The sequence below is a fragment of the Hirundo rustica genome, chromosome 6, assembly GCF_015227805.2.
Source record: "Hirundo rustica isolate bHirRus1 chromosome 6, bHirRus1.pri.v3, whole genome shotgun sequence".
Taxonomy (NCBI): Eukaryota; Metazoa; Chordata; class Aves; order Passeriformes; family Hirundinidae; genus Hirundo; species Hirundo rustica.
Window position 1 is genome coordinate 3,027,900 of NC_053455.1, and position 10,643 is coordinate 3,038,542.

A 10,643-nucleotide genomic window follows, 5' to 3' on the forward strand; every position below is an offset into this window, starting at 1 on the left:
TCTTAAATCTCCAGGGACCCTCATCTCCCACGTGGCACAGCCCCAGCACCGGGGGATCCGCGGTACCTCGGCGAGAAATAGAAAGACTAAAATTTGCAAAGCCTTCAAGTGAGAAAAGGGTGACGGGGGGGGGGGGGGGGGAAAAAGGAGTGGAGAAGGAGGGAGGTGGGGTAAGAAGACAAGGTGACAAAATAAACTCCCGGCTGCAATCCCAGCCAGCACAGCCTCAGCAGCACCCTGAGAGGCGAGACACAAAATGCGTTTACCTTTAAAATAATGACTCATTTTATTTTTTTTCTTTTAATATGTAGTTATAAATATATTTTGTCAAAATATATGATCATTATTGTCAAAAACATTTGCACATAAAGTCATAAATAAGGTCAAGGTGAACGTTTAGTTTAGAGGAGAGTCCAGCTATAGCAAGCAGTTCTGGGGTGGGACGGGAGGGAGAGAGAAGGGGAGGAGAGGGCGGCGGGGAAGGGGGGGTCAGCGGCACCCGCACCCCTCCACCACCATCTCCTGGTAGTTTTTCAGGACCACCTTGTCATACTCATCCAGGTAGAGCATGGAGATGGCGCTGAGCTCCGTGGGCACGCAGCAGGCCTTGGGAATGCTGGAGTTCACGGAGTTCACCAGCGTCTGCACGATGGCGTGGTTCGTGGAGTTGAGGTGGTCGGCCAGAGGGAAGGGGCAGTCCCCGTGGCAGTAAAACGCCTGGTACCCGGGGGGTGCCACGATCCAGTCGTTCCAGCCCACGTCGCTGAAATCCACATAGAGGGCATGGCGGCGGCAGTTTTTTTTGTTCTTGCGGGAACGCTGGTGCTTGGGGCTGCGGCGGGCTCTGCGGGTCAGCGCGTGGCCTCGCCCGTCGTGCCCAAAAGTGACCAGGAGCGGCCTGAGCTGCGCCCAGTCCCCGCGCCCTTGAGGTAAAGATCGGCTAATCCTGACGTGTTTGCCCTGATGAGTCTGTGTGTGGTGCAGGTGGGTGACCTCGATGACCAGCCCGTGGTTCGGCTGCTTGTCCTTGGTCCACCGGATCACGGCCGGGCTCACATCAAAGCTCTCCCAGCGCGTCACGTTGTGGTGCACCAGCCGCGTGTCCAGCAGGCGCGTAATGGCCTGGGCGTGCTCCGACAGCGGCTTCATCACTTCGTAAATGTTTATCCGGTGGAAGCCCCTCTCCCACGCCGCGCTCGGCTCCTCCACCTGCTCCCGGTACAGCCGCAGCTCCGCCGAGGAGATCACCTCGTTTTCCGGCACGCTGCTGAGGTTGAAGACGAAGCGGATCCGGGGCGCCTCGCTGGGACCCGGCACGGTCTCCAGGTGCTCTGCAGGAGAGCAGGGAAGCGGGGAGGGGAAAGTGGTAAGACAAGCAAACGAGAGCACGTCAGCCTCGGGGCACACAGCCACGGCCCCGGCACAGCCACGGCTCACACCCACGCTTCACCTGCCCGGCTCCTCTCCGCTCCCGCACGCATCCCTCCCGGTCGCGCCGGGAGCGGCTGCTGCCCCGGGAGCGGCTCCTGCCCCGGCACCGCTGGCTCACCCGCGCCTCGAGCGGTTCACCCCTTCCCATCTCGCCTCCCCGTTCAGGGAGACATTTTTCCCCCCTTTTGCTTTTCCTCCCCCGGTTTCTCCAAAAATCATCTCCCCGGCGAGATGCGGCGCCACGGAGCACAGAGGTGCCTTGTTACGGGGGGGGGCAGGGGGAGAAAGAGAAGCAAATTCCAACGCAGTAATGATGCGGCTGGATTAATAATTCAGATTTACTTTGGAAAAGAAACATCCGCTAGGAAACATTTGGATCAGATTACAAGGGTCTATTGAATAAACCTTATAAACACACAGCTGTAAGTATTAAATTCGAGTCGGGGTTTGGGGGGATTTTTTTTTTTCTTTTCTTTTTTTTTTTTTTTAAGAGTAAAAGCAGGCAGCAGTTGCTTTGATAGTTCAAAAGAAACACTCCAGGGGCGAGATCCCGCCCTCGCTTTACTCCCGCATCCGATCCAGAGCCATTAAATCCACGCGAGCCCAGGGAGCGACCCCGAGGCAGAGGCACCGAAGGAAACTCACTGTTGTCAACAGAAGCAAAAGCACTTCAAAATATGGTCAAGCTCGGGTTAAGCACAGGATGCTGGAAAAAATACCGAGCAGCACGCCTGTCACCCACACACGGCAGGCTGGGAGGGGGGTGGTTTTCCTCCCATAAATTTAGGGCCGGGCACGTCCTGCTTCTAAAGGCATTTGTGAGCTTCCAAACGCAAGGAAATCCCGATCGCTACCGGGGCTGGGAATTTACCGCCTCCCATCACTGACCTTCATGGTGGAAACTCCTCACGGTGTTTGCCCGGCTGGTCGATCGCTCAGGGTACTGCAGGCTAATTTCCTGGAGGCTTTCCTCCTCTTCTCCGGACTGGAGTCGATAGAGATCCAGCATGTAACTAGGAATGACGGCTGACTTGCTGGGCTGAGGCCGCCTTCGGAGCCCAAACATCTGCAGCAGAGTTGTTTCGAAACCCCGCAAGAGTTCATGGCTTTGGGCAGAGCGGCGTCCGGATCCGGCTTGTCCCTGAAGCTCTGCCACTTTCTTCCTGCCGGTCTCAGGGATTAGGCTAGCATGGTTAGTACCTCCTAGAAGGACTTGGCATAGTAGGATGACCATCAGCATTCGGTTACCAGGAATCATGGTGTCTCTGGGGTGTAAAAAACACGACAACAAACAAGAAGGAAAGTCAGGATGAGAAGCGAAACCCCCCTCCTCTTCCGAATAAACTTAAAAATAAGAATAATAGTAGGAATAATAGTAGTAATAAATGGCAAAAGGACACCGGGAGCAGCCCCCCATTCGAGCGACGGCCGGAGCGCCCCGGCGGGCAGGGACCGGCCGCCGACCCGGGGCTGTCCGCAGCCCCGCAGCCTCCTCGGGCAGGCGGGATCCCGGAGCATCCCGGCCCCGCAGCTCCCTCGGGCAGGCGGGTTCCCGGAGCATCCCGGCCCCGCAGCCCCGCCGGGACGGGACGGGAGCGGGACCGGCGGCGGCGGCGCCCGGCGGGGAAGGAAGGGGCGCGCGGCTCGGGCGCTCTCTGGAGCCCCCGGTTCGAATCCCGCCGCCGGAACCCCGAGAGGGAAAACCGGGCGAAGAACAACATAAAGTTTTTCTTTCAAAAAAAAAAAAAGAGAAAAAAAATTAAAAAAAAATAATAATTTTTAAAAAGCCCTGCGATGAAAACAAAAAGCGAGGAGCGAGGCGGAGGAAGAAGAGGGCTGTACTCACTGACAGCAAGCAAGGCATATCAGCACAGTCCATGATTCTGGAGAGCCAGCCCGGACCCAGCGCGCCGAAAGCCCCGGGGCAGCGGCTGCCGAGCGCCTCCCGCGATCGCCGCCCGGCGCAGTGCGGCCGCCGCCGCCGCCGGCCCCGGTTTTCTGCCGGCCCCGCAGTCACGTGGAGCCGCGCTCGCCGCCAGCCCGGCCCGGCCCGGCCCGGCCCGCCGCCCCCGGCCCGCCCCCGGCCCGGCCCGGCCACCGCGGGGGACGGCCCGGCCCTGCCCTGCCCGCCCCGCCGCCCGCGCCCGGGGAGCGGGGGGAGCGCGGGGACCCCCGGCGGAGCGGCCGCGCTCGGACCCTCGGGGCGCGGGACGGGGTGGGAGCGGTGCCCCCCGCGATCCCCCGCGCCGCTCAGGTGCATCCCCGGGGGACGCTCCCGCCCCGCCCTGGCCCCGCACGGCCGGGGCGGGGTCCCCGAGGGACCGGGCCGGGAGGGGAGATTCGGGTCGGGAAACTCGGGAAGCGGCTGTCCCCCGACGAGAAGGGAGGGAGAGCTTAGGAACGAGAAGCAGCCGCGCGGGGAAAGGCACGGCGGCAGAGCGCGGGTTGCTCCTGGGCTCCCACCACCCGCCGGCCCCGAGGGTCCCCTCCCGGGGGTCGGGAGCTCATTGCCAGCGCCGGGGGTTATCCCTAGTGCCTGCCCTGGATTCCCTCTCGTCCTCCAGGTTTTCTCATCCTTCTCGCTGGCTCCCCGAATAGCCCTCTCCCCCTTTCCCTCCAGGCCGGGTTCCCGGACCCCCGCCGCGGTGTGCAGCAGGCGCCTTCCCAGGCCCGCACGGGCTGTGTATGGCCACAGCTGGCGGCTCCAGAGAGGTTCGGACAGGGGTCTCCGGGAGGAAGGATGCTCCCTGCCCCGCGGTTCAACCCCAGAATTGCTGGAGAATAAGAACCAGACTTCCCAAGGCTTGAGGCTGCTCCCAGGTGGGGGTTTGGGACAAACTGGTTTAGCATTAGCACACAGCAACTGGACACAACGCTTTCAGGCACAGGGTGGGGTTCTTGGGGCTGTCCTGTGCGGGGCCAGGATTTGGGGTCAGTGATCCTTGTGGATCCCTTCCAGCTCAGGATAGTCTGTGATTCTCTGACCTACTGGGGGTGATGTATGAACACGGTGAGGGGAGTGCAGCTCCGAGAAAAGACCCTCTGAATGAAGTGTGATGGATGCACCATACTTTGGAGACACAGAGTAGACTGAGCGACCCCGTGGTAAATAAAGCCAGCTCCACCAGGGCATTAAAATCTGTCCCTTTGCCCTACTGGGGTATCCCTTCATGTTGCACAAACTGTCACCCACAGCGAGAGCGCAGGTAATTTATGAGACCAAAAGATGTGGTCCTGGAGTGGCCATGGGAACTCCTAAGCTCATCAATTAACCACAACCAAAAACCAGCTCAGAAACGACGACTGTGGCCACAAACCACGGGGCTGCTGTGCCTGAGCGCAGCAAACCCACACCAGCGCCTCGGTGTCCTCCCAGCGCTGCCCCAGAGCTCACACACCATCACAGACGCCTTCCTTTCATATTTCACTTTTTTTTTTTTTTTTTTTTTTTTTTTTAGCTCAGACCTGACCCATGCATTAGAAAAGCCCAGGGATGTCACCGAAAGGACACGCACAGATAAAAGGCAGTGCTGACACTGTAATATCTCTGAGTTATTCCTATACCACTCCGAGCTTAAAAGAAACATCTGTTAGCAAGGTATTTGGACTATGAATCCATCAAAATCTGTGAAATATTGCTATCGCCATTTCAAATGTATCACACTGTGTGTTATTCTTAACAAGGAAAAACAATTTTGGGAGTAGCTGCCGTGCAACTTTTTTTTTTTAAGTTAAATAACATTTTCATTGAAAATACTCCAGTCTATAAACAAAGTTTACATGAGGGCCTGTATAGCGCTGTTCCTAAAACAGACCTCTGGATTGGGAAAAGCAAAGGCTCCCTCTTTGTGGGATATGTTCCTCTCTTTGTCTGAAGACCTCACTCAGGTTTTGTAAGGATCAGAGAGTGGCCGTGCTGGAAATGTTTGTCCCGGAGTAATTCGGCCGCTCGGCATCCAGCGCCTGCTCTCCTAAGCCATCCCATCGAGCTGAGATCCCAAAAATCGCTTATGTAACGCTGGTTAACCGTGCCCCTGTGCGAGGAGGTGGCCAGCTGGGGCCAGAGAGCCAGGGCAGAGCAGTGTGGTTTGGGCTCTCGTAGGAGGCAAGAGCGTATTTGAGTAGCTCCCTGGTTACTAAGAAGTGTTAGTCATGGGGAAAGCTGTAGTATTTATTCCGTAAAATGTAAATACATAACCCAAACCACAAAGGAATAACCGTGGATGGAAATAGTGTAGCGTTTACTGAAGGAGCTGGGCTGCCTTTCTACAGAAGCTGTATTTCCTTGGCCCCATAGAGCGTAATTCACCTTGAACGGAGCTTCTGCTCCAGCCCGTGGAGTTACACATCGGCTGAACTCGGTCCAGGCACACTAAACAACCCAGTGTGTTATATATTCCAACCAAAAGAGTGATGCCAAAACGGAGCTAAAAATACAAATGTGGAAGGTTTGAAAAGCAAACACTGCTTAATTCAGCGGTAGATGCAACATTAAAGATCCAGCACATCAAAAACAGAGAAGATTGTGTCTGCACTCGACGCGAGGCTCAGCTCCCCTGCTCACACCTCACATGGGTGACGGGGGGATCGATGGTGGCTTTGCCTGCGACCCAGTCCCAGCCTGACTAAGGGATCTGCTGCCAGTTTTTTTCCTCTCTGTCTTCTGTGAAAAACTTTCTGGGAATCTCTACACCTGGATGGCAAAACTATTGGTCTCCCCTGGAAGCGGAGCACCGGGGCGTTGGGGACGTCACCCTGCAAAGCCTGGCCAGACCACGGAGCGATCCGTCGTGGGCAGACCTTGGCTGTGACAGCAGACTGTGCTGGTGGCAGCGAGAAGCCCAGGAGCTGGCAGGTGTCCTGGAGCCCCGGTGCCCAGCTCTGCTCGCAGGGGCCAGGAGCTGAGGGACAATTATTTGCTGACTTTTGTTGCAACTCGCTGATTGTGGGTTTGCCCGGACGTGTTTGTGATAAAGCCCCAGCCGCTCGCATCTGACCCATTTCCAGGTTTTGTGTGCTCAGGACCTACCAGCAAGCACTGCAGGTCGATGTTCAGCACCCCTAGAAATTAGGCCAGCTCTGTTTACAAGGGAAACTTCTCCTGTAATGGCAGCATTTCAGGAGATGCCTCTGGACTCAGACCTTCCCAAACCAGTTCTCGCATCCTATGTTATTTTTAGAGCAGCTGCACCTTTTTGGGCTCTAAAGTCGGCAAACAACCCGCCTTGGGAAAAACAAAAAAGAAAGAAAGAAAAAGAAAAACAACAACAACAACAACAACAAACTTGCCTCACCAGATTTGTGCTTGAGCAGAGACGAGCCTAAAACCATTTAATAAATAAGTAAAGGCCTGTGTCAGAGACATTTTAATGACATGAATTACAAGAGGAGATGCCCATAAGTGTGCTAAGATCAATTCCCTCCTACCCTTTCCTTTCAACTGCCTAAGCTTGTCAATTAAAACAAAGGGAACTGAGCAAACAACTCCAAGGGATTACATTTTCCAAAGTAGCTCTTCACTAAAGGGCCGACCGGTAAAAACAAGTGCAGCTGCTTGAACGGTGAAAGGAACATTTTTTACAACCACTCTGAGATTTTCATGATTTCTCGGAGTGCTTCAGAGCCTGGCCTGTTCTTCCAGAATATTCTACCTCCTCCTGAATAAATAAATTCATACGCCTCCTAAAACACAGACCTGGGCCCAGCTTGGACTTTATTTCTGCTTTACATTAAAGTGTCTCTGCCGAGGTGTCAGGACCACGTCTAGAACCACTCCTGAGCTAAGAGGAGAATCAGGTTCAGCACTGCTCTTTTATTCCAAACCCGGTTTGTTTTTTTTTTTTTTTAACAAATCCCTACAAAAACATTGTGTGGGAACATTAAAATAATGCAGTTCTAAAAAGGCAGCCTTTGGTAATCGGGCACAAGGCAGTCGAAACAGTAGGATTGTCTGCTCTTTTCTATTTTTAAAGTTTTTAAGGATGATTTTTATTGTTTTGAGAATGCTATTAAAAGGTTGGCTGTCCCACGCAGGGTGAATCTTAAGCTGCTGTTACTTGACTCATTCCCTTTGTCACTTTTCAGGTGCCCAAGAGTGAGCAAGGCTAGAAAAGTTACCCCTTGCTGTTCATGCAGACACTGTCTGCCTTCTGCTGTGAGAGTGTGAGGACTCTGCTGCTAAATATTGTTCATTTAGAGATGCTGGGCCTCGAAACTCTGAGGTCTGAGTCTTTCAGGCTGGATATCAGGAAGAGTTTTCTTCACAGGAAGGGTGGCTAGGCATTGGAATGGGCTGCCCAGGGCACGAATGAAGTCAGCATCCCTGGAGGTGTTCAAAAAACAGCTCAGTGCTCTGGTCTGCTTGGGAAGGTGGTGAATGGCCAAAGGTTGGGCCCAACCATCTTGGAGGTTTTTTCCAACCTTAACGTTTCTATGATTCCATGATGAGGGAAGCGCTTCAGCAACACGACTCATAAAATAAAGGGAGAGCCATTTTAATGGTCTGTTGTTAAAATTCCCCTGGGCTGTGTTAGAAGCACATCTGTTGTAAGATCGTCTCCACATCAATGGGTTTCCTCGAGGGATGTTACCAGAGGAACATGCACTGATCTCATCCAGCTTTTGGAAAGAATCGCTGCTTTTAGCCCACGTTTGCTTCCGCACTTTGTTGCTCCCCGCTCCATCGAAGCCTCATCCCTGAGAAACAAGGAGGACCTCCAGAAGAGGAGGAACTCATTCCTCCTGCTCTGCAATCGTGGCTGGTACCTAGTAAAGACCATCGTTCTCCTAACGAGCGCTGTCCAACCGTGTGGCCACCGGAGATAAGCAGATTCCTTTTGGATCTGATGAATCCTGAAGGCTTTTGGAGAATAGCACAGGGCTGGCAGCTCCCTGCCCTCACAAACCTCTCCGTGTCTCCAGCCCTGAGATGTGGCTTTGCCTGAGTTCTGCTGTTACTGATTCTTTGTCCTCCCTTGCTGCCAAAACCTGCAATTCCACACAACCACATAGCACCTCCAGGGTGCCGACGTTTGTCTTTGTCCTTTAATTGAAGCTTGAGATCTGCTGCCAGCCGAAGATTTAATGATCTCAATCACTACTACGAGGCGCAAATAAGCAGAGCAGGACAGCTGCTGCAGAAATAATTTATATGAGCTCTTTTGGATTTTTAGCAATAACAAAGGACTTTACTGGTAGGTGCTAGAGCAAGTCCTGGGAAATGTCAGCGCAGGGAAGAATGTTGAGTTCATTAACGTGAACATCCTCACCTGAAAGCAGAGAAGGGAGGATCCTGCCCAGGAGTCCCTCTTGGGAAACACGGCTATGCCCTGTGCCCTCCATCTGCAGCAATACCAGACTGGTGGGGCTCGTTTGTACCAGTTGCCTGGTGACAAGGTTCATACTCACAATTAATCATCATTCTTAGAAAGTGCTCACTGAATAAACTTACACAAGGGTGTGTGTGAGCAGAGCACAAGCCTCCCACAGACACGTGACACTGAGAAGATTGTTTCTGACAGAAAGGCTCCTGCTCATTCTGTCACAGAATATCCTGGGTTGGAAAGGACTCACAAAGATCAGAGTCCAGCTCTTGGCCCTGCACAGACACCCCAACAATCCCACCCTGTGCCTGGCAGCGCTGTCCAAAGGCTCCTGGAGCTCTGGCAGCCTCGGGGCTCTGCCCATTCCCTGGGGAGCCTGGGCAGTGCCAGCACCCTCTGGGGGAAGAACCTTTTTCAAAATCCAGCCTAAACCTGACACAGCTGCAGTCCTTCCTGGCAAACCTTTCAGCAGGACCTACTCCAGCCTCGCTTGGCAAGGCTCTCTCTTCTATTATTGATCAAGCAAGCTAATGAGTGAGGTGTTAGCTGGGATTATTTTCAATTAGAGACATTCTTACTTACTGTTACCTGCTTTGCTTCTTTGTGGGGCAATAACAACAACAACAACAAAAAAACTAACCAACATTTTTAAGCAGAATCAAAGCCCACCTTTCTCCCAAACAGCCACAACCAAAAAATACTTGAGTGGGAGCACAGTTTGTGTCAACAGCAGCGAAACCTGATTTCATTTTTGGCTCTTTTCTGCATAAGCAAGAATCTATGTTCCTCTTCCCTGCTTCCATCATGTACAGACACTGACTCAGCAGCCCAAAAGGAGGCCTTTAGCAACATGGGAGTTTCAAAGGCCACAGATTTGGTGCAAGTACTGGGATGCCTAAAGGAAAGCTGTCCTAGTGATGAAGGATCTGATTTGGACTTCAGAAGGTCTAGGTTCAGCTTTGTGCTTCTGTGGCAGTGACTGAATCATTAGGAATCTACTTTATCCAAGTGGTTAAGAGTATATTAAACAGTGAAAAGTAATTAAAAAACATGGGGAAAGGAGGCAATTAGAATTAAAAGCAGGTCAGAGCCTCCATTCTGGAAGAACAAGAGCATTTTGCACCGTTGTCAGAAATAAATAAAAGAATAAACATTAGTTCTGAACAGGTCCCCAAATTCCAACCCGACAAACAAAAGTCTTTCAAATTCTTTCAGTGGGACTCCAAGCCCTGGGAAAATACTGGAGGAATAAGAGGACATGGAGGCTCTGTATGATCTCTGATTTACAGCACACGGAACAAAAGTGGCGTTGCCATCACTGGAGAGACACCTGGTGATTCACTTGTCACCCATGGCAGAAGAAGAAGGAGAAGAAGGAAGAGAAGAAAAAAAAGAAGGAAGAGAAGTATAGAAGGAAGAAGGGAAGAAGAAGCAAAACTGAATATGCCTGGAAATGAGAGATTAAACACATTGTATTCGGAGATGGGTTCCCAGAGTTTTCCAGAAATACTCATCAGGGCTTTACATTACTGGCTGGCAGCCACGAGGCCTGTGAACTGAAGGGAGGCCAATTCCTTGACCTGCAGGTTTCAATGCAAAGACAGTCTGTCCTCTCTGATACCTTATCCAAACAACGTGGGCAAACCAGCGTTGTACGTGCGTTCCGTGTGTGTCCAATCCCACAGGCAAACCAGCCTTTCCATTTCCTAAAAATACCCGCCATCGAATAGCTTACAGAGGGATAAATCTGAGGAACTGGCTCCAAAAAAAAAAAAAAAAAAGGAGAAGGAAATTCAGAAAAGGAATATTCAGAAAAAGAATATCTAAAAGTCAGTTTGAAGAGAAAAAACAGTGAAATGGCAAAAAAAAAGGAATGAGTCTGGAGATATC

General features: G+C 52.5%; 1 protein-coding gene across 1 annotated transcript; it reads right to left on the reverse strand.

Moving 5' to 3' along the window:
* Positions 1 to 261: 261 nt before the first annotated feature.
* On the reverse strand, positions 262 to 3,401 carry BMP4 (bone morphogenetic protein 4). Its single transcript, XM_040067186.2, has 3 exons — positions 3,278 to 3,401; positions 2,320 to 2,696; positions 262 to 1,331 (listed from the first exon to the last, which is right to left on the reverse strand). Exons 2-3 carry the CDS (start codon positions 2,687 to 2,689, stop codon positions 490 to 492), a joined length of 1,212 nt encoding a protein of 403 aa, XP_039923120.1. The 5' UTR covers positions 2,690 to 2,696; positions 3,278 to 3,401; the 3' UTR covers positions 262 to 489.
* Between the last annotated feature and the right edge of the window lie 7,242 nt (positions 3,402 to 10,643).